General features: G+C 48.6%; 2 protein-coding genes across 3 annotated transcripts; both read left to right on the forward strand.

Annotated features, from left to right (window-relative positions):
* Positions 1 to 14,629, forward strand: cherp (calcium homeostasis endoplasmic reticulum protein). Of its 2 annotated transcripts, XM_086224603.1 has the most exons (20): positions 1 to 171; positions 801 to 974; positions 4,767 to 4,805; positions 5,653 to 5,822; positions 6,765 to 6,902; positions 6,982 to 7,133; positions 7,615 to 7,726; positions 7,893 to 7,982; positions 8,105 to 8,297; positions 8,564 to 8,727; positions 9,219 to 9,473; positions 9,554 to 9,749; positions 9,834 to 10,078; positions 10,727 to 10,860; positions 11,035 to 11,121; positions 11,299 to 11,445; positions 11,535 to 11,642; positions 11,720 to 11,814; positions 12,131 to 12,316; positions 13,940 to 14,629. In XM_086224603.1, exons 1-20 carry the CDS (start codon positions 147 to 149, stop codon positions 13,975 to 13,977), a joined length of 2,748 nt encoding a protein of 915 aa, XP_086080729.1. In that variant the 5' UTR covers positions 1 to 146; the 3' UTR covers positions 13,978 to 14,629. The 2 variants fall into 2 exon arrangements, with proteins under 2 accessions (XP_086080729.1, XP_086080730.1); XM_086224604.1 differs by lacking the exon at positions 4,767 to 4,805.
* Positions 14,630 to 15,207: 578 nt separating this feature from the next.
* Positions 15,208 to 27,617, forward strand: LOC147250125 (AP-1 complex subunit mu-1-like). The gene is made up of 12 exons (XM_086223331.1): positions 15,208 to 15,511; positions 17,249 to 17,405; positions 17,596 to 17,663; positions 17,791 to 17,921; positions 18,007 to 18,154; positions 18,347 to 18,473; positions 18,566 to 18,708; positions 18,786 to 18,857; positions 18,943 to 19,101; positions 19,273 to 19,398; positions 24,352 to 24,427; positions 24,940 to 27,617. The coding sequence occupies exons 1-12, from the start codon at positions 15,470 to 15,472 to the stop codon at positions 24,960 to 24,962; spliced, it is 1,272 nt and encodes a 423-aa protein (XP_086079457.1). The 5' UTR covers positions 15,208 to 15,469; the 3' UTR covers positions 24,963 to 27,617.
* Positions 27,618 to 27,638: the final 21 nt, after the last annotated feature.

Below are 27,638 nucleotides of genomic sequence, written 5' to 3' on the forward strand. Positions count from 1 at the left end.
GCCTTCGGTACTTCCGGTGGGATTACAGCGGCAATGCAAGTGTTTTCTGTCAGTTCTATTGAACGGATCATGATTATTAGAGCAAGCTGACTGATTTTTGGAGTTTAGATCAGACTACGGCGGGTGTGCTGTGACTGAAACGAGACATGGATATCCCCAACCCCCCTGAAGGTGAGCAGCAGCCGCAGCGGGGTTCATTGAAAGGCGGCTAGCTCCGATGCTACCGGGCACCGAGGCGCGCTTAGCATTCGGCTGACGTTAGAAGCTAAATACATCATCAAAATCAAACTGACCTTTCTGCAACTTTCATCTGTGCATTTAAATGTGAAGAACAGTGCTGCAGGAATGATTTGGTGCTGGCTAACTAGTTCCTCCGTTTAGTGCGAACTTTACAGCCAACCTCGGTTTTCCTCCATGCTGCCGAGTGCCTCCCAGATCTCACGTGCATTACTCTTCTGTACTGCGATCGGGTGGTAATGAAACGAGTATTATCAACACAATAAAGTAATTGTACAGGCGGTGCTGTGTGGGGGACCCACAGCTGATGTTTCACGTTATTTTGGGAACAAACATCAACTACACACACACACACGAATATTTTTGTGTGTGTGTGTGTGTGTGTGTGTATAATATATATATATATATATATGGGGTAGTGGGATATGGTTCAGTTGACATTGTTAAAAAAGTACTAATGTTGTCAAAGTGTTGTTTTGCTTGTCATAACTTCCAGGTTTTACATGTCACTTGTACGTCAACACTGATTATATTTTCCTCCTCCTTAACTTTTCCTGATGCAGATCAAGAGCTGAGGAACGTGATTGACAAGCTGGCTCAGTTTGTCGCTCGCAACGGGCCGGAGTTTGAAAAGATGACAATGGAGAAACAGAAGGACAACCCTAAGTTCTCCTTTCTGTTTGGAGGAGACTACTTCAGCTATTACAAGTGCAAGCTTGCTATGGAGCAACAGCAGCGTATGTAGTGAAAGTGCACACTAAAACCAGTCATGACACATGGAGATGTGTGTGGTGTTGCAGGGTTCAGTGAAGACGCCGCCTCCAGCAGGTGTCATTATGCAGCTCTCCCTCACCAGCAAGATAGAAGCCTGTTTGAATCCAGGGAAAATATTAAGAGAAGGCTTTTAAATGTATAAAGATAGCTCACACAGTGTATTTGCCCACTCCAGCACTCACATGTATGTGTCCTGAACTCACGAAGACAATATCCCCTCCTGCATTTGTGACTCCAAAATGCAGGAAGAGCCAGCCATGTCTATTCAGCAGGTAGCAAATGGAGACGGACGACTAACAACATTGAAACCTTTCACAAATGTATTTTCACAAACTCTCAAGCTCAAGTCAGCATCAGACCAGAAGGTTTGTAGTTCTTAAAGGAGGGGCAGGCGCCGCTTGATTTTGCCTTTTTTTTTTTTGACATATTTTCCTTTTTTATTCATCAAGAGAACCACGACATACAAACAGTATGGCTTAAATCTGTCTAAATCATTTTATGAATCTACTCTGACCATGAACCCCCTCCTCGCTGCCACTCGCCCCCCCCAACACCCTCTAGTGAACCAGAATAGGAGGCCATGGCCTTGCTACGGATGCAAGGTCACGTTCCTTCTTCTAGCAACCCGTTCCACCACGTATCTAACATACCAAGCACCAGAACACACCAGTTCCCCGCAGTGTTATGGTCAAAACTGTAGAGCCGTTTCCAGCAGTGCTACAAAATAGGATAAATCGGTAAACTGTGTCACTAAAGAGATCAGCGACCGTTACATTGCGTTTTGTTCCAGCTCACAACCTACACTGACAATAAATTCCTGCTAATGTAGCCTCTATAGCTCACTAGCAAAGTCGGCTAACGGGTTCCTTGCCTGTCCGACAGAGAGGCTGCTACTTGTGCGTCCGTAGCTCAGCCTTGAGGTTCTTTACGACTCCTCCAGAGAGCAAATGAACCCAGAATCCCTGGACCGCCCCGAGCCTTTCATCCTCCTCCTCTCGTCTGTTGCTCGGTCCATAAAAGACCTCTTTCTTTCTGCTGTAGTTTCTTCTGGATCCGTGCTCGTCCTCCTGGACGCTGCTCACCCAACACCGATCCAACAAGGCCCTCATACACGCTTTAGGCTTCCTGGTCTCAGCCTTTTGACAGACAGCTAAGCTGCCCAGTCAGGTGCATTCTGGTTTCGGCTGTTGATTGACAGCCGAACAGGCCAACCAATCTAACTGGTAGCAGTTTTTGATTGGGTGGAGGTAAATTTGGCCCTGCATTCCTTATATATTAGGGATTTTGATGCTTCCTTTTTTAAACATCATAGTTTATTGATTACCATCGACATCGTGACAGATTCAGGGATGAAAACAAAAAGTACATAGAAATCTGGGAGCCTGGCCCTCCTTGAACTCAGACCAAAGTGTTTGTGGCTCACTGAGCATGCGGCTGGATTAAGAGGACCAGGATGATATTGACGACGACCTGGAGAGTTTCTAAACTGATGTTTTGGACAGTTTTGCTTGTGCTCTGTTGCTGTAGCTGTTAGCTGTCAGTCTTCATTCACTTCCAAGCTGAATACATGTAGCAGGCTCTTTCTGCATTCTTGAGTCACAAAGAATTAATGACAAGATCAATACAGTTGCAGTATTTGTGTGTCCTTGAAATGCAAAATACACTTTTTGGGTCAGTAGTTTCATAATTCAAAGCAGGCATTAGGGAGCAATCAAAACATGAATTTTGAAGTGGTTATTATTTCAGGGCCCTCAGGCACCCGCGTCCAGGGGGTGTGGTCTCTATTCTTGTTTTGGGAGAAGCTGTTGATTGAACCCTCCAACATCATGTTAACTTCGTACATTTTTTTTTTGGAGTGACCTTTTCTGTTTGTTTCTTAACCTAGCCTAGCTTACTAGCACCCACATTCTAGCAAACACTGGACCACCACAGTTACATGGACTGTAGAAGTAGCTGGCAACTCTACTGCCTTCTTCTTACTTCAGAAGTGGGAGTGATGTCAGACCCGAGTCCCCCACCTTCCTGTAGTGGTTGGAAAAGCAAAAACAAACTTGATGTTTCCACCTGTCCCAATACCAGTCAGTCACCAGTGACCAGTCAGTCACCAGTCTCAGGGTTCTTCAGGGTTCTCCAGGTATTTTCTGAGGAGGAACTCCAACTTCAGGGAGCGCCAGTAGAGCAGCATCGCAACTACAAGTCGCTTTCTTTTTCGGGGGCACATTTCACTGAAGAGACCCAGAGACTTGACCAGAGCTGAACTGAGTATCAGTCTTTATTTGAAACAAGAGAGTGGCTCTTTCTGGGTCCTAAACACAGCAGGATAGCAAAGTTCATGAGTAATATAATACGCACAGTTGGCATCCAAATACAAATGATCCGACCTCAGATTTGATCAGATTTCATGTATTCGTTAAATTAGATGTTAACCATCCAGTTTGAGTGGATTCTGACTTACTATTTGCTTTGTAGCACTGAATTAGACATCGACAATTTTGTATCGTATTTTTTTACTTGAGAAATAAAAACCAAAATATGCCATCACCAATAGACGACATGCGATGACTGTCAGCTGTTGTCTGCATGCAGCCAGATCAGAGATGCTAATGCAAACTTTTTATCAAGTGTTTTTGGTTGTCCAAGGAAACAAATGGTATGTGAGGTTGTGCGTGGTACCTTTGCTCAGAATGAGCAGAGGAATGAAAACACAGCAGCGACTACATTTTTATAAGCTACGTATTCATGTCAGATCTTTTTCTCCTTTAATGGGAAAAACAAAAAGCACTGAAACTCACAATGTGACCCAAAACCCACAATCGCAACCAAAGTGTGGGCTCGTGAGCCGTTGCAGCCCACAGCAGATGGAGAACCATCAGCTGGTGGAGGAAGTGACTGAGCTGATGGTGATGATATGGGATCTCATTGGAAGATGCGTGTGCAGCCCACCTCTCTGAATCTCTATGGATGTATGATGCAGATCATTATAGGACCACCAGCCCCTGAACAAGAACCCGCCCCCTAATAGGAGGTGGAGTGAATGAGAACTGGTGGGATGTGGAGACCTGAGCTCGGCCTGATTCTTTTTGGCCTTGTAGTGAAAAACCAAGTCCTTGTTAGTTGTGACTAAAACAGAACCGGTTCCTGTCTGAAAGGAAGTTGTGGCCTCAGACGAACTGTGTTGTAGTTGTTTGGCCTCCTCACCTGATGAGAGTCCAGCAGCTCCTTGAGGACGGGGTCATCAGAGGAGGCCAGCGGTCCCAAATAGACCAGACGTGTGTGTGTGTGGGGGGGGGGGGGGGGGGGGGCTCAGTTTATTAATGTTATTTCAATGATAATTGTTTATCAGAGGAACTGCTGATGAATCAGCTGTCAGGAGGCCAGATGGAAAACAGCCACCAGTTGTTGAGAAAATCCCTTGAGACAAACGTGTGCATCACCCTAGACACCAAACATCAGCCAGCAAACTGGACTCAGCTCATAAACCCATCAGCCTTGTGAAGGCCAAAGAAACGAGAACGCAGAAGATGAAAAGAAGCTCTAAGCTCTGAATATGAGGGTACAAATCCTCCCTGTGCGCTTTAAATTCACTTGAAGAGGATTTCATGGAAGCAGATCACTGACGTGTGCAACACGTGAACCAGCTGAAGAGGCAGCAGCAGGTTTCCACTCAGCCTCTGAACGACAGCACTGTGTTGCAGCGTTGCATGGAATTCTTCTGTACCACTGAAATGCATTAAAATGTGCTTCTCTCCACTCAGATCCCTCTACCCACGATGGGGAGGAGTTTAAATCTGAAGGTATTTATTTGGAACCAGACTTGTCAGATGAAGTTGGATTTCTAGTCCAAAATTGCATTTTTGTTTTTGTACATTTCTTTGCTGGACATCATGGTGCCTGTGCTCAGAGGCCCCTTTGTTTGTTTCAGTTGCCTTTTTCATATTTTTGAGTTTGTGCTGTTTTGTTGTGTCAGTCAAGCCTGATTGAGATATTTGTGGTGTCTGGTGATTTAGCTCTCAAAGCTGTCAGACAGAAGGGGGAGAATATTTTACATACTGAGGGATGTTAGAAATTACATACAAAAACATGAACCATGTTCAATCAAGTACAGATAACTCAAGTTCACTGCACTGTCATAAAATAAATGTTTTTATTTATATTTGGAGTGCCCTTATGGACTGAAAGGCCAGAAATAACCAACAAATTATTTCATATTGTATCATTTTCTTACGTTGACTTGCAGGGCAGCAGCTCTGTCAAACAAAATCGTTTAATGGGTTTGTAATTCTTATTCCAGCTCTTGGAAATGTTTTTCTTTACTTCTAATCTAATCCTCTGGAGGGGAGAGATGACATCACGTCCTCTCATCAGTCACTGCTGCCGTTGTTACGGGGCAGGAGAGACACCGGGGGTGTTACTGCTGGGTTAAATGTTCTCTCTCTTCTACTTTCCTGGGACGTTCCATCTGCTTGCTGTTCCCATCTTCCTGGACCTCCAGAGGTCCCTGATTATAGTTCTGTACGGGCAAACAACTCCCATAATCTGCTTGTTTATGATAAAGTAGACGTCCTGCATCACTTCAGCAGTCGCTCAGCGCCAACTGTTGAGTTACTGCTCTGCACAACCTCCCTGCTGCTGTCTTTACAGACCTGTACAACCCAGGCGCCAAAGACGTGGTTGACATCCCTCCTCCGCCGATGCCGATGATCGCCCCCCCTCCCATCCCGCCGCCGACTACACCTGCCATTGATGAGCTCATCCAGCAGAGTCAGTGGAACCTGCAGCAGCAGGAGCAGCATTTACACACCCTCAGACAGGTAGGGAGCGTCCAGGCCCTGGGCTTCTTCCTCCGTGCTGCAGGCGAATCTTCCACTGAGGATGCACCACGTTGGATGTTTCCCAGATGTCCAGTATGTCGATGCCATGCCACTGATTTGGCTGATAACTGATATTTTCTGTTTAAGGAGTTTGACATGATATTGACATTCAGTTGAAACCTGAAAACACACCTGAACAAATTGAATTAGAAAGAGTAATGTTTTTCTTTATGTCATGAACATTTGGAACAGCCTATTGTTCATTGTTGCTTCATCATAAAAAAACAATGAGCAAAAATGACAAGCGGGCCTGAGCTCTCAGCCCGGCGCCGAGCAGCGTGACTGGCGTGTTCAGAGAACACCAGAATTGGTGGATTCTCCATCGGTGTCCTGTTCTCCTCCCAGATGAGAGCAGGTTCTCACTGAGCACATGTGACAGAGGTGAGAACGTTCTGCCTCAGTGTCCTCCAGCACGGCCCCTGTGGTGGCGAGTCAGTGACAGTTGGGGGTTAGGGGGGTGGTCTTTGGAGGGCTGCACAGACTTCCACGTGCTAGCAGGAGGAAGCCAGACTGCTGTTAGGTACCAGGATGAGATCCTCAGACCCAGTGTGTGTTGAGTGTTTTTGTCTTTCATTTAGAGCAGGATTCTGGATCCGGTCCTGAGGTGGTTCATGATTTTGGTTTCGGTCCGTTGTTCTTGATGATTTTTCTCTCAGCTAATTACTCTGTGCAATCACTCAAGATTTTCCAACTGGGACATTTCTATCATCGAGATCTGGCATGTGTGGTTTGTCAGTGGTGTTGAGGTTGTTGTCTGTGTGAAAGTCTCACTTGTGGTCCCTGCTACGTCTGATGCAGGTGCTGCCATCTGGAGGCACCTGGAGGCTTCACAGTCTGTGTTTCTGACGCGTGTCGGCTGATGCTTTTGTCTCTGTCACACAGGAGCAGGTGACTGCAGCCATAGCTCTGGCTATGGAGCAACAGATCCAAAAGCTGCTGCTGGAAACACAGTTGGACATCACAGAGTTCGACAACCTGCTGCAGCCCATCATAGACACCTGCACCAAGGACGCCATCTCTGTAAGTCGCCATCTTGGAGGTTCTTTTGAGGCATTGCGTCTTCTTGTAGATGGATCTCCTGTATTTGTGTTTCTCTCAGGCTGGTAAGAACTGGATGTTCAACAATGCCAAGACTCCGCAGCACTGTGAACTGATGACATCGCATCTTCGCAACCGCATCACTGCTGATGGAGCCCATTTTGAGCTCCGCCTCCATCTCATCTACTTAACCAATGACGTTCTCCATCACTGGTACACAATCTCACTACATACATGAGCACTCGCCATCAGGTTGTTCTCATTCGAGTTTACATGACCTCTGATTCCAGGCCCTGGTGCTCACAAGAATAGAAACACTCTCTTTGCAGTGCTGTCAAATATGAAGTTTTAATATTTAAACCATTTGCACATTCAGCTCATAGTGGGACATTTAAATATCTTGTCTCATGGACTTTGTGGAAGTTATTAGTTGTCATGTTATAGAAAAGTGATCCATTATTTAATAGCAGAAACAAGTAAACCCTTGATCAACAGCGGAAATGAACAAGCGGCCTGATGAATAAACTTTTTGTTAAATAGGATATTTTATGTAATTGATATCAGGGCAGATTGAGAGGGAACACTCCATTCTGGTGTGTGTGTGTGTGTGTGTGTGTGTGTGTGTGTGTGTGTGTGTGTGTGTGTGTGTGTGTGTGTGTGTGTGTGTGTGTGTGTGTGTGTGTGTGTCCTCCAGCCAGCGCAAGCAGCAGAAGGATTTGTTGGCGGCGCTGCAAAAAGTTGTGGTTCCCATTTACTGCACCAGTTTCCTGTCTGTGGAGGAGGAGAAGCAGCAGAAGATCACCAGGGTGAGTCCCTGCTGGCGCCGTCGCCACCAGCGCACGTCAAACACCTTTTCATGGCAGCACGTATTTCAAACGACCACCAGCTTGTGACCTACACAGATTTTATCCTGTAAAATCTTTAGTTTTACTCAAGTCTCAAGTTATTTTCTCTCTGCCCCCCCCCCCCAAGTTGCTGCAGCTGTGGGAGAAGAATGGCTACTTTGATGAGGAGACCATTCAGCAACTCCAGAACCCAGCACTGGGCCTTGGCCAGTACCAGGTGGGTGGCGGGAGGCTTACGTCAGCATGGTGCAAAATTCACCTTCATTCTGACTGAAAGGGAAGGAAATGTTTGCTTTGACACGTCGGTGTTGATCGTGCTTCGATTGTCATCCCTGCCAGGCGTCTCTGATAACGGAGTATGCTGGTGTGGTGCAGCCCATCCAGCTGGCCTTCCAGCAGCAGATCCAGGCTCTGAAGACCCAGCACGAGGAGTTTGTCGTCACCCTGAAGCAGCAGCCGCCGCCCGCCCCCGTAGCCCAGCTGGCTGCTCCTGCTGAGCCTGAGAAGGCTCCTCCTCTGACCTCACAAGCTGGTGAGCAGACGCACACTGGTGGTGGAACCAGACGTACAGTCTGACACAGGAGCCGGTTCTGTTGCTCTTTCCTGCAGGATCCTGACACAAACAAGCTGCCGTATTTTGATAGATCACTCAGTGTTAAAATGAGCGGTGGTGGAAGGGCTGATGACAGTTGGAACAGAAGTTTTTAAATGAGCCCATAGACCCCCATAAATGAAGGGCATGTAGTTGTGATTTCAGAGTGTGTGTCTGGTTCTGCTGTAACCTAAATTTGTGTGCAGGAGAAGTGAAGCCTCCCATGTCAGGTCCTCCTCCAGGGGACTTTGATGAGGCCTCATCCAGACCACCAGACCCCACCAACCCCAGTGGACCCTCAGATATCCCCTCCAACAAGCCTGCGTGGTATGACCCCCAGCACATGGGCCCCTGGAACCCCAACCAGCCGGTAAGATCCTGTGTTTGTGTGCACGTCGTCCTCAGTGTCTGTGTGTGTGAGAGGAGCCGCAGTAGCTCAGTAGGTGTGGGACGGGTGGAGTCGTGTTCCAGTGAATGAGAGTTTTTATCCTCCTGGTGGTGTTGTGCCTTGTAAGATTGTGTCATTTGAGAAATTGAAATAAATTCCTCCAAGATATGCATAGCTCATTTATCATTAAATATATGATAAGATTTTAAGTAAAATCTTGTGAAGAGAAGCAAAAACCCAAACAAATTTAGTCTCTGAGCAAAAGTTGGTGGTTGTTCTACCAAGTGGCTATAAAACCTGAGGAGTGAGAAACTTCTCAAGCTGATGCTCCGCGCCGGTGCCCCAGGCACTCCTGGCGAATCAGCTAGTAACTTGTTTACTTGGCTCTGCCCTGATTGTGAGCTGCTGCGACTGTGACTTTGATTTTTCTCAGCGATGCTAAGAAACTTCCCTTATTTCCATCCTTTTTACAGCCTCCTTTTGACCCGAACCAGCCGCCCCCTCCCTGTCCTCCCTGGAATAGCCACGAGGGAATATGGAATGATCAGAGGGAGCCAGGGAACTGGAGTGGAGGGCCCCCCCGAGAAGGGGGTCCCTGGAGTGGTCCAGGTGGGTCTGAACCAGGCCCCCCTTCTTGGAACTCATATGACCAGCAGCCACCATGGGGGAACCAGCCTGACCAGCCTCCCTGGGGCCAGAGGGAGCCGCCATTTCCTCCACGCATGCAGGCATGTGGTGGTTGAACTTCTGACCGTTTTTACACAGTTAACATCCTCTCTACTTAGAATGTCATTGTGCTCTTTCTCAGAGACCCCCCCATTTCAGAGGGCCGTTTCCACCCCACCAGCAACCACCTCCCTTCAACCAGCCCCCCCCACCACCACACAATTTTGGACGTTTCCCACCGCGCTTCATGCAGGACGACTTTCCTCCGAGACACCACTATGACAGGCCTCCCTACACCCCGCACCGCTTCGACTACACTCAGGGAGATTTCCCCGGAGGTGAACCCCCCCGACCCGTCTCTGCTCTGCTGAGGACACTTGATGACTTCTTGTGTCTTCTAACAATTTGCCATCATTTTCCAGATTTGCCAGGTCCTCCTCCCCACCACCACACCAACCAGAGGCTCCCTCCCCCTGGTATGGGGAGTGATCATCCACCGTGGGGCGGAGGGCAGCACCCCGATTTTGGCCCACCCCCCCATGGCTTCAATGGTCATTCACCCCACATGCGTCATAGGCAGCACCCGCCGGTCCAAGACGACCCCAGTCTGGTGCCCAATGTGCCCTACTTTGACCTCCCAGCTGGTCTCATGGCTCCCCTGGTCAAAGTAAGTCCCTCTGGTGATTGGAGCGTTTGAATGAATCAACCAGTGACACGGATTCTCCGCTGTTGAGTTTAGCTGAATAGACGCTTTCATGTCACCAGGTGAGAAATGAGCAGTAAAAACTGATGTGACGGACAGCCGGGACGATGCTCACGTCTGAGTGCAGGGATTTGACGTAGCATCTGGTTTCAGCCCGTAAATCTCTGACGACTAGAAGCACAACTGCTGCTACTAATCACAGCTGAACCTGTAGGACAGAGTGAGGAGGGTTAACTTGAGTCAGAACTCTCAGAGGAGGTGCAGGGGCTAAGTGGCCAAGACAGAGCTACGCTAACACTTCCCGCCCACTGCCAGTCATTGTGCTAAGCTAACTAGCGTGGGTCTCAGCTCTTTTCTGAGTTTCTGTCTTCTCCTCTGGCTCCGGGGACGTGGACCTTAATTGTATGTTCAAGACAGTTGTGTTACTTGAACGTCCAGCAGGACCCTCACAGGCCCAGTAAGATCCAGAGGTGCGGCTCCGTGACCTACAACACCTTCTCACAGCAGCATGAAGCAACACGTTAGGCCCATCAGAGGCTAGTAAACAGTAGAAACAGAAAAGCTGCAGCAGGTGAAGCTCTGTGTCTCATGATCCTTGTCTTTGTTGCTCAGCTTGAGGACTGCGATTATAAGCCTCTGGATCCTAAGGACATCAGGCTACCCCCTCCCATGCCCCCCAGTGATCGGCTGCTCGCAGCTGTGGAGGCTTTCTACAGCCCTCCATCCCATGACCGGCCCCGCAACAGGTACTCACACTGCGACTCAGTCAGCTCGACTAAAGTGGAATTAGAAATGTGTATCAATCAGAAGCTGGCAGGGAAGCAGCAGCACTGAGTTTGTCCAGCCTGTTGCACCGCTGCCTGATGGAAACGTCTTCAGCTCAGTGACTGACGAGCGGCTGTGGTGTTTCCTCCCCTCAGTGAAGGCTGGGAACAGAACGGCCTGTACGAGTTCTTCAGGGCCAAGATGAGAGCCAGGAGGAAAAAGGGACAAGAGAAACGCAACAGGTGACTTTCCTCCTCCTGTCCTGTGTGATGTTGTCAGTCTGTATGTGAGTGGACACTCTCAGAGCTCCCAGCTGCTGCTGGGGCCGGTCCAGACTCTCAACGAGATCTGGAACTTGTGTCTGTTTGATGGAGACCCACAGGCGAATGATACAAGTTGTATTTTTTCTCTCCTCCCAGTGGCCGCGGCACCAGTCGCTCCAGGAGTCGCTCCGGCAGCAGAGGCAGGTCTTCGTCTCACTCCAGCTCTCGTTCCTCCAAGTCCTCCAGGTCTCGCTCCCGCTCCTCTCGCTCCCGCAGTCGCTCCCGCTCCTACTCCCGATCCAGGTTTGCTGAACGTCTTCTCCTTGCGCTTCTGCTCCTTTTTTTTGCATTGAACTTAAACCTTAAATGCTCCTCAACCTGCTTCTCTTCAGGTCAAGAAGTAGATCCAGGTCATCCAGGAGTCGCTCTCGCTCCAGATCCAGGTCGCGTTCACCCACCAAGAGACGCCGTAGCCTCAAATCCAGGAGCTCCTCCCCACCGTAAGTGTTCTCCCTGATGCTCCTGATAGAGGACACTTTAATAAAGGGTGTTGTGATGACCTCTGTCTGCCTCACAGCTCCACGTCAGCGCTGAGTACGGCTCCCTCTAAGCTGGTAGCTGACACCAGGTTGGGGGAGGAGAACAAGGGCCATCAGCTGCTGATGAAGATGGGTATGGCTCTGTCTTTACTCCCTGGCTCTCATCATTGACAGTTCACAGCTGCAGCCAGAGAAGTCAGACATGTTGTCGATTTTGTAGTTCTTGATTATGCCCCGTCTTGGTAACTTATTCTCTCTTAACACTGCAGCGCAGAGTGTTTTTGATGCCTTCTAGATTTAAATCAGAACGATTGAACGATCAATCAGCAGGAAATCTTTGGAGGGGGGGCGAAGTTCTCGTCCTGCAGTGTCCAGGCTGTGGTGGAGGACTTCAACCCTCTGTGGAACAAAGCATCCCTGACTGCTCTGTGTTGCTCTGTCTGCTCTAGGCTGGAGCGGCTCAGGGGGTTTGGGGGCTAAAGAACAGGGCATCCAGGACCCCATCAAAGGTGGAGACATCAGAGACAAGTGGGACCAGTATAAAGGGGTGGGGGTGTCACTGGACGACCCCTATGAGAACTACCGCCGGAACAAGAGCTACAACTTTGTTGCTCGCATGAAGGCACGAGAGGAAGGTACGTGCATGGCGCTCATGCTACTACACCGTGCTGGCACCGCCCTCCTCCAAACTGGGCGGGGCTAAGACAGCCATCACACCAGTCTGACCAAGCAGCGCAGTTGTAGGTCCTTAAAGTGATAGTTCACTCAAAATGTGTATTTTTACTTTCAAGTACTCACTAGTAGGTTTCTTGTTCAGCTGTGTTATGCTAATTGATGCATGGATCAAATACATTAGCTGCAGAAGTACAGATAGTCGGTAAGTTGTCCTGGTCCAGTTCTGACACCTCCAGGTCTGCATGTTGTCTCTGCCTGAACGCGTGTCCCTAGAGAAGCCCAGTGACAGAAGCTGAGCCTGAGCAGGTTCAACTGCTTGAAACCTCAGGCTTTTATTCTCTCGTTGGACTCCCCCAGATGTTCAGATCAGACAGAAGTTCTCGGACACATTTATCTAAAATGCACGGTGGTAGCACCGAGCACCTCTGTGCAGTATTGTGTTATCTTTGCTTGAGTGGTATTTTAGTGGGAAAAACAGTGAAGCTTCTATTAATGTGAAGTGGGAGGTTCTGAGGGGGCGGCTGCCAGCAGCTCACAGGAATTTTGTAACCTGAGAACCTGCTAAATGTGTTAGAACGTTGATAAGTTCTGTTTGGGCCGGTGAGGAAGACCCACTCACCTGCAGACTAAACAGTTCTAAGCCCGCTGGTACCAGCGGTGGTCTGATCCAGTCTCTGTTGGAAAAGGCTGATGATCGGGGGTCTGAATGAAGTCATGTCGACTGGTGCGAACCCCCCAGACGCCACCGCCCAGCCAAGTGCTGGTGGCAGAGCACGTCTGTCTTCTGGGTCCAGCGGCACCAGCCTTGGAGTTCTAGAATCAAACCAACAGGCTACCAGATCTGCTCATTTTGCGCCAGTGTCTTGACCTGATACTGGCCCATAAGAGGCTGCCCCCCCCCCCCCCCCCCGTGGCTCCGGTTTCTGCGTTTCTCCGTCCACGCTCCACATGTCCACGCCCCACACGTCCACACCCCACATGTCCACGCCCCACACGTCCACACCCCACACGTCCACACCCCACACGTCCAGACCACACAGGTCCACGCCCCACACATCCACGCCCACACGTCCACACTCCACACAAGTCCACATCCACATACATCCAAGCCCCACACGTCCACGCCCCACACGTCCACGCCTCACACGTCCAGACCACACGTCCAGACCACACAAGTCCACACCCCACACGTCCAGACCACACAAGTCCACACCCCACACGTCGAGACCACACAAGTCCACGCCCCACACTTCCACGCCCCCACACGTCAGCACCTGCATGACCTCTTTCCTCTGCTGTTGATTGAGGCAGAGAAATGTTTGAGCCATTTTCATAGCCCCCTCAGCATCATGAGTGTGGGGGCTCAGGCTCATCCTGACCTCACTGCTTCCCCAAACTGAGCATTTTCCTGACATGAACGTACGCATCAGTTAATCACGCCGCCACGAACATGAATACTCAGGATCTTTCTGCTGTATTTATAAGCCAGATGAAGCGAGACACACATCTGCTACACCTGCATGACTTCTGACATAGCTTGGTCCAGACTGACCCGTCTCATTGGCTCTCCTCCTCTGATTCAGTGAACCGGGAACCTCAGGAGGCCCCTTCAACTGACTGATGTCCCCCAGTGGAGCCTCCACCCCCCCAATCTATCCCATCACCACCTCCACCAGGATCCGGGACAAGTACCAGCACACCAGAGGAGCTGAGCCCCCCACCACACACACACACACACACACACACACACACACACACACACTCCTGCAGCTGAGGCCGTCAGCAGGCGCTGGAAGGACTCTGGGATGGACGGACGGTCTGTGACGAGAGGTTTCAGGTGTCTCAGCTTCCTCAGAGCTCGTTGAGGAGTCACTTCACCCTAAACATTCACAAACTTCTCATTTGCAGCTCCTGACCACCATGGCGTAGATGCATTCACTCATGCTTTCAGGGTAAAGACAGAAATCATTTTAATTTTGAAAAAGCCATGGAACCATCCCAGCAGCGCTGTACTCCCCCCACTGGTGTCCGGTTGCAGGAACAGTGTCAGCCCTGGTGTAAATTGACCCTTTTGTTTTTTTCGCTGCTTCTTGTTGTGATCTTTTTCATGTTACTACTTCCTGAATGGAGTTTTGTAAGTCTGTTGTTTAGATTTAGTATTGAAATAAATTCCACTAAACATAAAGTCATAAATACCAAATCAAATGTTTTTTGGTTTCCTCAAACATTGTAGAGATTTGAGCAGAATAAACGACTCTTACAAATGTCTTTTCTTGGATAATTGGGACTGTAAAAGTGTCCATTACATGTCAGTGGCCGGAGACAGAGACATGGACTGTCCTCATGCGTCCAGCAGCACACGCAGGCTTCAACCAAATAACTAGAAAAATCAATTAAATTCTGAAAACAAAACCAAAAACCCATTGCTTTTATTTGACCAGATTATTTGCCTGTTTGAAGTTATTATTTAAAGTAACTGGTGACTGAACTTTATCTTGAAAGTCACATCAAAACAAATTTTAATATTTTGAAGATAAATTTTGTGATACTGATAAATTGCCTGATATTCTGCATGTTTGAATTGTCAGGAAAATGTGGGTGGAGTCAGGAGTGTCTGCTCCAACCTGATAATTGCTGGAGTTTATCAAGTGTTTTCATCACCCAGTTGACCAGCGGAGTTTCCCTGTCCAGTCGAGCTCATTCCTGAAGGTGACCAGGACTATCAGCCTGGAACAGAATGAACTGATCAGGTTTATTAAATCTGATGTTCTGTAAAAGTGAGTCTGAGGTCATGTGACAATGACCTGATGGTTGACCGTTCACAGGTTAAACGTGACAGAGGAGAAGCAGGTTAAATAAAGGCCTAATTAATCGGTCCTCGTTTTGACCCCCATCATGGACCCCGGCACGAGGGTCGCAGGACCTACCTGGACTCTGTCCGTCCCGCTTTTATTGTGAAAGTGGGCCGGAAGGGATTCGTTCGGCGGAACACCGGAGGATTGAACTTCCTGATTCAATAGTAGTTGGTACTCAACGCGGCGCAGGTGATCAATCCGGGCCGGATGCGCTGCTGCCGGTGCCCATTCCTGCTGTAGCCTTGGGGACCGAGAGCCATGTCGGCCAGCGCGGTGTACGTGCTGGACCTGAAGGGGAAGGTGGGTGAGCGGTACACGGTAGCACGGGCCGTGCGGGAGAGAGAGACCATAAGAGGTAGAACCGAAGCGGGCAGCTGGACCTGGACCTGCCCCGGAAAAGAGGATGCTGCTGCGGTCTCTCTCTCTCTCTCTCTCTCTCTCTCTCTCTCTCTCTCTCTCTCTTTCACTCACTCACTCACACGGGTTGCATGGCTGCCGTGATTTCTTGTAGGGGAGAACCGGGTAAAATGAGACAGGTTTTTTTTTTTTTAACAAATGATTTTACTGCAAAATAAAAGTGTTGGTCTCCCCTACGTGTTGCCACGTAAACATGAGGTTGTTTTCTCCTGTGATGTTTCAAAACTCTGGTCGGTTCAGAAAGGTGTTCGAGGGTGAAGCTCTCACCTCTGTACAGGATGTGTAAAGAACTGCGTTATGGCTCATTTTACTTGATACTGCAGTATTGCAGCAGAGTACTTATAGAGTCCTGTGAGTCACCTGCCTTTGGTCATTGGGTCAAGCAGTTTAAATCCATCCGCATGTATAATCTAAGAGTTACTAAACCCTTCTACCTGACTGACGCCAGAGCAGGTAACACCGGTGTAATGAACCTTGTGAATCATTGTGGTTTTGATACTGGGGGTGGGATCCTGGCCCGCCGCCACGATCAGTCGTCCCGGTAGTTACACTGCTGTTGTTCACGATGTGGAGTGGAGGTGTGGATATTGAACACACCTGAGAGGAGGAAGTCAGGTTGAAGAGTAGAGCTGCAAGATATTAGCTGGACGCTGTAGCACAGAGGCTCACAGAATTCAGGATGGGACATCAACAAAAATGACACGGAAACTGAATATTTGAGTTTGAGTCATCAAACATGTATTAAGGTCAGGGATTTCATGAGTTTGCTGGATAGTGAAGGAACTCGCCGGAAAATACAATCGTCCCCATAGCCAGAGGAGAGAACCGAGGTCCTTCTCTAGGGAGAACTCCAGTTTTGTTTCAGAGTTGCTATGAAATAATTTGAAGTTAGAAGATATTTTAATAGTAGAATCAGACACGTAGCCAGAACTTCTTTCCTGACTGGGCACAGTGATTTGACGCAGCACTTCCCACTCACTACCAGCCATTGGACTGAGCTAACAAGCAGCCTGGACCTGAGTTAGCTGATGCTAACACTTCCCACCCACTACCAGCCATTGGACTAAGCTAACTAGCCTGGACCTGAGCTAGCTGATGCTAACACTTCCCACCCACTACCAGCCATTGGGCTAAGCTAACTAGCCTGGACCTGAGCTAGCTGATGCTAACACTTCCCACCCACTACCAGCCATTGGGCTAAGCTAACTAGCCTGGACCTGAGCTAGCTGATGCTAACACTTCCCACCCACTACCAGCCATTGTGTTGCGCTAACTAGTTTATCTAGCTCTTCGTGTGTGTAAGTCTAATAAATTCTTCTCTTCTACTCTGGTTGATAAAAAGCAGCATGGGGCTCATGATGGGCAGACGCGTTGAGTTTGTCTGCTGCCAGGTCACGTGAACTGGGAGTGCATGCGGATGAAACCAGTTCCTATAGCAGGCAACAGCCAGAGGTTAGTGGGGTTTTGAGCCAGTGGGAAAGGCGCTGAAGACGCTTTCTTGAATTGGTGTGGTGTTGGTATTCTGGAGAGTCAGCAAGCAGCCCGGCTGGAGTCTTAGCAGGTCACAGTAGATGAAGGCTGCTGGCATCACAACCCCACCACAGTCCTCGTGTGTTCCAGGTGCTGATTTGCCGCAACTACCGTGGAGACGTGGACATGTCCGAGATCGAACACTTCATGCCCATCTTGATGGACAAGGAGGAGGAGGGCAACCTGTCACCCATCCTGGCTCACGGCGGGGTCCGCTTCATGTGGATCAAACACAACAACCTCTACCGTATCCTTCATCCTCATATGGCCCTGAAACCCTTGCACTCTTCAATGTAAAATCATCCAAAACACCAAAAATTTAGGTTCCAACGTTTACACACCTGAGGAATTTCACTGAAGCATCAGTGACACCAGAGCAGCAGATGTTGTCTTCCCGTGTTTGTAGCCAGTATTCACCTTGACCTGTGAGTCACCAGTTGTGGCAACATCGAAGAAGAACGCCTGTGTCTCTCTAGTTTTCTCTTTTCTCTATAAAATCATCCAGGTAAGCTTGTGTCTGCAGACACACCCATGGTGGGAACACGTGTGATCGTCCGTGAGCTTCAACTGAAGCGGTGGTGGTCGGTTGGTGGTAACGTGCCCCGTCATGTCACTGTGAACTCGGCCGTCAGGTCTTTTCAGAGTATTTCAAGGAGCTGGAGGAGGAGAGCATCAGAGACAACTTTGTCATCATCTATGAGCTGCTGGATGAGCTGATGGACTTTGGCTACCCTCAGACCACTGACAGCAAGATCCTGCAGGAGTAAGACCTCTGACACTGTCACTACACCTACTTCCATCCCCAACCTAAGTCCTCTCAGGTCATAACCTGCTTTCTCCTGTGGCAGGTACATCACTCAGGAGGGCCACAAGCTGGACACGGGGGCCCCGCGCCCTCCGGCCACTGTCACCAATGCTGTGTCCTGGAGGTCAGAGGGCATCAAATACAGGAAGAATGAAGTCTTCCTGGATGTCATAGAATCAGTCAACCTGCTGGTGCGTATGCCTCTACATGCTTCTACCTTTGTAACCATAGCTCCTCTGTAGGGCCACTAAGGACGATTGACCCTGCTCTGGGTTTGTACTGGTTCTGCGGTGTTAAACTGGTCCCCTCATATCCCCAGCAGCAGCAGCCATGTCCTGAGTGAAGGGGGCTCAGGTAGATTACATTCACTGTCTGTGCTTCAGGTGAGTGCCAATGGAAATGTTCTGTGCAGTGAGATCGTTGGCTCCATCAAGATGCGAGTGTTCCTGTCTGGGATGCCTGAGCTGAGACTGGGCCTCAACGACAAAGTTCTGTTTGAGAACACCGGGCGTGAGTATATAAGCTGCTGAAAAAAATTCTGGAAATCTTTCCAAAGGAAGGAACGCTGCCGTCGGATTGTCAGTGTTCCTTCATGTCCCCAGGAGGAAAGAGTAAGTCGGTGGAACTGGAGGACGTCAAGTTCCACCAGTGTGTCCGTTTGTCCCGCTTTGAAAATGACCGAACCATCTCCTTCATCCCTCCTGATGGGGAGTTTGAGCTGATGTCCTACCGCCTCAACACACATGTATGTCAGCACATACATCGACTGCACATACACACGTGTTTTTTGCTCGTTATCCACCATGACTGCTGTGTTGTCAGGTCAAACCGCTGATCTGGATCGAGTCAGTCATTGAGAAACACACCCACAGCAGAATAGAGTACATGATCAAGGTAGCTACCATCCCTCGTCTTCACGAAGAACACACACAGCACATATGATAGCATTTTGGCTCGACCTGCGTCTCCTGTCCAACAGGCCAAGAGTCAGTTCAAGAGGAGGTCCACGGCTAATAATGTGGAGATCCACATCCCCGTCCCCACTGATGCTGACTCACCCAAATTTAAGACCACAGTGGGCAACGTCAAGTGGATCCCAGAGAACAGTGAGATCGTCTGGTCCATCAAGTCCTTTCCTGTAGGTGCAGTGACCTTCAACAATTAATCCATATAATCAGCATGATTGACATGAACTGTATTCCCTGATGTTTCAAAGACAAAAAGGCCAATATGTCTTGTGTTAAACGTTGTTCTAATTCATGTGAAGAACACTCTGAACCCATCTTCATGGTGTCTGGGTCAATTTCAGGGTGGGAAAGAATACCTGATGAGAGCCCACTTTGGCCTGCCCAGTGTGGAGGCTGAGGACAAAGAAGGCAAAGCTCCCATCAGTGTCAAGTTTGAGATCCCCTACTTCACCACGTCAGGCATCCAGGTGAGAAACAGGCCTGCTAGCGATGCTCTGAGCAAACTACAGTCAGCTCAGTGTCATTTAGGAAGGTCCTGCTGTTCCTCTGCTGGGCTGCAGGTGTCACTCTTGTATCGGTGTAAACGTGTGTGCAGTAACTGATGCAGCCACAAGGTGGCACTGTTGTCGAAGCAGTGAAGATCTTGAGGCAGGGAAAATCATCAATTTTCTGGGTGGTGAAAGACGCGTGAAGCAGGAGGACTCACCTGGATGATAAACACACATGTTTATCATCCACACACGTGTGTGTGTGTATATATGTGTGTGTGTGTCTATGTATGTGTATATATGTATGTATGTATATGTGTGTGTATATATGTATGTGTGTCTATGTATGTGTGTCTATGTATGTATACGGGGGCTTGGAAAGGAATTGGCACGAACACCCGACCGGCTACTGGTTGACAGAGCAGTCGCCCCAGACTGGAAGAGCAGACACACCAGCCTGTGCACCGCCTGGATTGATTACAAGAAAGCCTACGACTCAGTGCCACACACATGGACACTAGAACGTATGGAACTGTACAACATCAAAAGTAAACTTAAAGCCTTTGTCAGGAACTCCATGAGGATGTGGAAGACGAACCTGGAGGCCAAGTCAAAGCCAACAGCCCAAGTTAACATCAAGTGTGGCCTAAACCAAGGAGACACACTGTCACCGGTACTGTTCTGTATAGGTCAGATCATCACCAAGAGTGGTTATGAATACCGGTTCTGAAGCGGGGCAACAATCAGCCACCTGCTCTACAGGGATGACACCAAGCTGTATGCCAGGAATGAACGAGAAACTGACTCACTGATCCACACCACCAGGATCTACTGCAACGACATCAGGATGTCATTCAGATTGGACAAATGTGGCCGGATGGTATCAAGCAGAGGCAAGATGATCAGAGATGAAGGGGTCGACCTACCAGAAGGGAATAAAGGTGACATCTAGAGCAGCTACAGGTACCTTGGGACCCCACAGGCTGATGGAAAACACATGGAGGCAGCAAGGAAGTCAACCACTACCAAATACCTCCAGAGAGTAAGACAAGTACTGAGGAGTCAGCTGAATGGTAGGAACAAGGTCTGAGCCATCAACATGTGTGTGCTGATGGTCATCAGATACCTGCTGGGATCAGAAGCTGGCCAAAGGAGGAGATGGGAGCCACAGACATCCAGACCAGACAGCTCCTCACCATGCATGGAGGGTTTCACCCTGAGTCCAGCATCCTGAGGCTGTACACTAAGCAGAAAGAGGGAGGACGAGGACTCGTGAGCATCAGAGCCACCGTCCAGGACGAAGGTCAAGGCTGACGTGGGTCTTGTGGTGACCCCAAACTGGGAGTGTGACTCCAGCAGGTTCCAGGACCAACACTTGAAACCTCAGTCCAGAAGAGCACAGTCCTAGGAACGGTTAAGATACTGAGTAGAACCCTCGAGCTTCTGGTCTAGAGGAGGACACAGAGCCACTCTACAAGGGGGATAGGGGTATTCATATATATATATATATATATATATATATATATATATATAGTGGGGAAAAATGTATTTGGCTGCCACTGATTGTGCAAGTTGTCCCCCTTCAAAAGATGAGAGGTCTGTGATGTTCATCATTGGTCCACTTCAACTGTGAGAGACTGAATGTAAAAAAACAACAACAAAAAACATCCAGGAAATCACATTGTATGATTTTCAAGGAATTTATTTGTATGGAGCAGAAACTAAGTATTTGATCAATAAAGGTTCCCCTCAGTACTTGGTCATGTGACCCAGGTTGGCAGTGACAGACGTGTCCTGTAGGTCCTCACCAGGTCTGCTCACTGTAGCTGCGAGTTTGGCCCGTTCCTCCATGCAGATCCTCTCAGGGGCTGGGATGTTTTGGGGCTGTCGCTGGGCAACACCCACTTTCAACTCCCTCCAGAGTCTCTGTTGGACTGGCCGGGCCACTCCAGAACCTTGAAATGCTTTTTTACGAAGCCACTCCTTCGTTGCCGGGCGGTGTGTTTAGGATCATTGTCATGCTGGAAGATCCAGCCACGTTTCATCCTCAGTGGTCTCACTGGTGGAAGGAAGGATCCATGGCTCCATTCATCCGTTCCTTAACACGGATCAGTCGTCTTGTCTCCTTTGCAGAAAAGCAGTCCCAAAGCCTGAATCATAAAAGTGATTTCCTGATTTCTTTTTACATTCAGTCTCTCACAGTTGAAGTGGACCAATGATGAAAATTTCAGACCTCTCATCTTTTGAAGGGGGACAACTTGCAGAATCGGTGGCTACCAAATACTTATTGCCCCACTGTATACATGTGTGTATGTGTATGTGTGTATATATACACACACTTAATGTACACATTGTATATACACTCAGTATATACACAAAAGAGCACGGGGTCTTTCTGGGTGAGTCTCCATGTTCTCCCTGTTCCTGCTGGGTTCTCTCTGGTACTCCAGCTTCCTCCACAGTCCAAAGACATCAAGAGGGGACCAGGTTAATCCAGACTCTAAATTGACCGTAGGCGTGGCTGGGAGAGCCAATGGTTGTCTGTCTCTATGTGTTGGCCCTGCCATGGACTGGTGACCTGTCCAGGGGGAAGGCTGCTGGGATAGGCTCCACCCCCACCACCCTGAACAGGAGAAGAGGGGAGGGATGGATGGATGGATGATGGAGGGATATACACAAAATATATACATGCGGGATATGAATATGAATGCTGAACTATGCAAGTTACAGCGATTGAACCTGTTTTTTCTGCTAATAACTTAGAAAAGTAACCTTAGTGGTTGGGCAAACACGAACAACAACCCAAGTGGTAACAGAGAGGAAAGTCAGCCTTGCTGGAGCCCAGGGGTTGGCCTGGTTACCGGCTGGCCTGCCGTCAAGGGAGCCACATGGTTCAGTCAGGAGCTTTTGTGCAGAGGAAATGGACGACAAGCAGCCGTCGCCTGGTTGTTGGTTTAGTAGAAGTGTAAAAATAAACTCCAGTGTGTCAGTTGTTGAGATGCGAACCACAAAGCCAGCAGGGTTCATTGTGAAACCAAAGCCAGAGACGCAGCTATCAATTAGTGCGGGCATTCTCATCATCCTGAAGCCAGATCCACCTCCAGCCCGGCCACACTCATCACACTGGCTGGAGCTCCACTGATGGCACCTCGTAAAGACACAGAAGGGGGGGCAGACGTGAGGCGGAGAAGCCACAGTTTTCCCTAAATAGCTGCATGGCCCCGGATCAATGGAGACGTCATTAGAGAGATGCTGCCATTAGCTACTGCCAGGCCTGCTATTACTGCAGGATCACTGGGGAGGAGGAGCTATTATGTGGCTTGAGGCAAGACCCCCAAGGTCCCTGCAAGTACCACACACACACACACACACACACACACACACACACACACACACAATGCCTGAGAGATGTGGTGAGTGAGAGCAGCAGTTGCAGGCTGTGGTCCTGAGTGAGGAGGGGTCTCACATGGAGGAGTGTGTCCTGAGTGGAGGATATAGAAGAGTGGGTCCAGGTCTACTCTTAAACCCAGAGAGGGGGTATGCATCTCAGACTGAGAATGGAACTAGTTCCACAGGGGAGGAGCCTGATAAGGGAAGGTTCTGCCTCCTGTTCTACTGTGAGAGACTCCAGGAACCAGCAGCAGCACCCTGGGAGGGTTCCAGCTGGATAATAATGGCGACTGCTGTCTAACATGGGACAGCAACTTCCTCTGAGTCTGTCACCTTAGAGGCAGCAAATTGATCTGGTGGTGGAGGGCCTCTTGAGCAAGTTCTTGTTTTTAGACAAATACTGGATATTTTACTTACAAGAAGTCATGTTTCTGATCACATTTGAAGCTGTAGGTCCATTGTTGTTGACAGAGCTGAATCATTGCTCAGGACCTGGCCATGCCGGTGGAGGCCCAGAACACTCCAGCGTGCTGCTCCTCAGGTGTTGTGGTGCTGGGACTGTCCACTGAGGATGACTCTGCTCACTACCGTCCTCAGCTTCCTGAACAACATCTTTAGCCTCCTTTACCTACAGGTCAAATGTTTTACAGCACCCTGTGCTGGATGAAGTTATACTGATGCATACGCTCCCTTGGACTGATCCCCTCTGACCCCAGAAACCAGACAGGAGCCCAGGGCTCAAGTATTGACAGACTCACCACTGTCAAAGCAGGCAAGAGGACCTGCAAATCCCCTTTTGTTTGTGTGTGTGTGTGTGTGTGTGTGTGTGTGTCCATTTGGAACTGATACCAATATCAGCTGTTTCTGCTGCTGGAGGACATGAACACAGTTGCTCCTCCACTGTAACTCCTGGACCGACCGGTTCCAGAATTTGACAGATTCTTCCCGTCCTCCTCCTCACCCTTGTCTTTGAACGCCAACTCTGTCTGTGTCATCTTTCACATCTGTGGTGAACGTGATGACATTTCCGTTGTGTCTCGGTTCTTGCTGTGGTGCTTTGCTGGTTTTGGTTCCACTTCTTGGTCTCTGCTCTGTTTTGGGTTCTGTTGTTCATTGTGCCTCTTTCACCACTTCATTCATGTTCTTGTTTTGTTCCTGTTGTAGTTTTGATGGTGTTTGTGTCAGTCGCAGCAGCCCGGAGACTTCCTGGTGCTGCAGTGTATCTGCTGCGACATCCGGCGCTGTTTGCAGGGACAGTGTTAGTGGGTGGTTCACTGCAACTGAGTGAACAAGACTTAATTATGACTTATGACGCAATCAGCAGTCGTGGAGGACATTCCTCAGAGTCCCCAGCAAAACCAAGATGACCTTTCTGCAGGTTCAGTTATGAACCTCTGCTCAACACAAGTCAAACACACTTGTAAACATCTCTGGAAGTTGATTGAAACAGTCACTTATGGAGACACACTATTGATGACTTGAGCCGGTTCCACAGAGGTGGAGAGGGTCCCTAAAGTCCTCTGTCCTCTTATATGTGTGCAGGTCCGTTACCTGAAGATCATAGAGAAGAGCGGCTACCAGGCTCTTCCGTGGGTCCGATACATTACCCAGAATGGAGGTGAGGACACTCACACATTCGTGCACGCACAGGCGCCTGTGCGCACGCACACACAGATTTTGTCATGGAAACATCATGGGAGTTACATCTGTGTGTAGTGTGTGCAGATGCAGTCCTGATCCACAGCAGAGGGCCGGTGGTCTCGTTCTCTGTAGCCTCTTGTCTCCAACCGCCTGCTACTGTGACCTTCTCCTGCTAGCTCAAAGTTAATATTTCAAATGTGTGATGATGCTGTCTTACGGTTCAATAACCACATTGAGGTTTAAACATGCACGTCTATGCATGTAGATTCTCAGAAAACGCAACTTCCATCCCCCTTTTTCTCAGAAATTTGTGGATTTTTCATGAGAAATGTCAAAGGGTTCCTCTCATTCAGAAGTTGTTCTGGAGGTTATTGAGTTTTGAGGGACTTTACATTTATAGCAGTGGAGCGTCAGGTCATTTATGAGATTCAGCCCAATAAAACTCACCGAGTTGACACATTTTCATCAGTTTGTCCTCCTTGTTCGTAGACTACCAGCTGAGAACGCAGTAGTGCTGCTGGGCAGCCTGACGTCGCCTCCATCATCAGCACGCTACAAATCTGCAGTCTTGCAATTTCAACCCTGAAAACAACAAGAGACCAACGTGGGATGATGTCACACCCTCCATAACGTGATGATGCCCCCCGCCCTACACACACGCGCGCGCGCACACACACACACACACACACACACACACACACACACACACACACACACACACACAGGCTTGCACAGCTATCCTGACTGGAACATTCCATTGACTTCCATTCCTGTTGACAGCCTAACTCAAGCCCCGATCCTAATCCTAACTTTAACCTAGCCTAAATTCACTCCTCAACTCTAACCTTAACTCATAGATCGGTAGACAGGTTGTGCTGCATCAGGATGGTCTTTGGTCCCAATGAGGACTTCCTTCCTTCCCCAGGTAAACATTTGTATTATTGTGCATAAAGAAGCCAACGAAAGATGGAAACATCTCCAAAAGGCATTAAATTACAGATGAGACATTCTTGTAATGTATAAAAAAAAAGTTACTTTTATTTCCATCATTTACACTTTCAAAATAACAGAAAACAAAATAATGGCGTCTGCAAAAGTTTGGGCAACCTGTAGAGTTGATACCTTGTACTGCCCCCTTTGGCAAGGATCACGGCTCGTAAACTTTTGTCGGCAGCCAAGAGTCTTTGACTTCTTGTTTGAGGTATCTGCGCCATTCTTCCTTACAAAAGTCTTCCAGTTCTGTGAAATTTCTGGGCTGTCCGTCACACACTGCTCTGTTAAGGTCTATCCATAGATTTTCAATTATGTTGAGGTCAGGAGATTGAGAAGGCCATGGCAAGACCTTCAGTTTACGCCTCTTGATGTAATCCATTGTGGATTTTGTGGTGTGTTTAGGATCAGTATCCATTTGTAGAAGCCACCCTCTCTTCAACTTCAGCTTTTTTGCAGATGGCAGCAAGTTAGCATCCAAAATTTAATTGAATCCATTTTTCCTTCAACTGGTGAAATGTTCGCTGTGCCACTGGCTGCAGAACAACCCCAAAGCATGATTGATCCACCCCATGCTTAACAGTTGGACAGAAGTTCTTTTCATTAAATCCTGTGCCCTTTCTTCTCCAAACGGACCTTTGCTCATTCCAGCCAAAAAGTTCTATTTTAACCTCATCGGTCCACAGAACTTGTTCCCAAAATGCATCAGGCTTGTCTATATGTTCATTTGCAAACTTCAAACGATGATTTTTGTGGTGAGGACGTAGAAGAGGTTTTCTTCTGCTGACTCTTCCACGAGGACCATATTTGTACAAGTATCTCTTTATAGTGGAATAGTGTACCACAACTCCAGCGTCTTCTAGGTCTCTCTGGAGGGATCGTGCAGTCAGACGTGGGTTTTGACTTGCTTTTCTCACAATCCTGCGAGCTGTTCTGTCAGATATTTTTCTTGGTCTTCCAGATCTTGCTTTAACTGCCACTGTTCCTGATGACTGCCATTTCTTAATTACATTCCGAACAGAGGATATTGGCATCTGAAAAGGCTTTGCTATCTTCTTAGAGCCTTCTCCCGCTTTGTGAGCGTCACTTACTTTCAGTTTCAGTGTTCTAGACAACTGCTCAGAAGAACCCATGGTGCTGATTGTTGGGGCAAGGTCAGATGAGTCTGGGCATTTAAAGCCTTTGAGAGTGACATCACCTGGTGTTTCCAAACGCTGATTGTGAACAATCCATGGCACTGTGAGCTCTCAGCTTCCCAAAGGGGGCAGTACAAGGTATTAACTCTGCAGGGTGCCCAAACTTTTTCAGACGCCATTATTTTGTTTTCTGTTATTTTGAAAGTGTAAATGATGGAAATAAAATGTAACTTTTTTTGACACATTATAAGAATGTCTCATCTGTAATTTATAAGAATGTAATAATACAAATGTTTACCTGGGGTGCCCAAACATTCGATCCCCACTGTATCCTGTTATCCCGGAGGGTCGTTGGGCCACCACAAACGACCAGCTGTCTCCACCCCTCTCTGTCCTTGGCAGCTCTCATTTCCTCACGGAGTTTGAAGTGGGTCCATTCTCTGTTGTCTTCCCATCTTTTCTTTTGTCTTCCTCGCCTTCTGCCTCCTTGTACTGCGCCCCCAGGATAGTTTTTGCGAGGCCAGAGGATCTGGTGATGTGGCCGTACCACCTTAGTGTCCGTTTCTTGACGATGGTAAGCAGGTCATCATATGTGCCGATTGCTTGGCTGACCTTATGCCGTACTACCTCATTTGTGATGTGTTGAGTGTAGGAGATCCCCAAGAGTCTCCTGCAGTATCTCATCTTCATGCTCTCTATCCTCCTCTGCAGCTCTGCAGTAAGGGTCAGTGTTTCACAAGCATACAAGCAATCGGAATCAGAACCCTTTATTCTTCTCCAAGGGAAGTTCTGTTCCTAGCAGCTCCACTCAACAACAATAAACAGGGAATGAAGAGAGAACCAGGCTCAGCTCATCGTGACAGAACAAGACGACACACAAATAGCAAAAGAGCAGGGAGCAAAAATCAGAACAATCAGAGGGTCGCTGACATGAATGGAGACAGAACAGTGGTGAAGATGGTCGACAGTCCAATCACTGAGATGTGTTCTACAGTTTTATTGCCACTGGGAGAACGGACGGTGGCGCTCGGTTTTTGAGGTGGGGGGTCTGAGCCTGTTGGT

This window comes from Aulostomus chinensis, chromosome 14 (assembly GCF_037954235.1).
Source record: "Aulostomus chinensis isolate RoL2024-O1b breed Wild chromosome 14, RoL_Achi_v1.0, whole genome shotgun sequence".
Taxonomy (NCBI): Eukaryota; Metazoa; Chordata; class Actinopteri; order Syngnathiformes; family Aulostomidae; genus Aulostomus; species Aulostomus chinensis.

Bases quoted from the DNA above. Each gene is read 5' to 3' on its own strand.
- cherp (XM_086224603.1), top strand. From the start codon at position 147: ATGGATATCCCCAACCCCCCTGAAG. The intron at 4,806-5,652 runs GTATTTATTTGG...CTGTCTTTACAG, and splicing joins GGAGGAGTTTAAATCTGAAG to ACCTGTACAACCCAGGCGCC. The intron at 12,317-13,939 runs GTACGTGCATGG...CCTCTGATTCAG, and splicing joins CATGAAGGCACGAGAGGAAG to TGAACCGGGAACCTCAGGAG.
- LOC147250125 (XM_086223331.1), top strand. From the start codon at position 15,470: ATGTCGGCCAGCGCGGTGTACGTGCTGGACCTGAAGGGGAAG. The intron at 18,709-18,785 runs GTATGTCAGCAC...CTGTGTTGTCAG, and splicing joins CCTACCGCCTCAACACACAT to GTCAAACCGCTGATCTGGAT. The intron at 19,399-24,351 runs GTGAGAAACAGG...ATATGTGTGCAG, and splicing joins TCACCACGTCAGGCATCCAG to GTCCGTTACCTGAAGATCAT.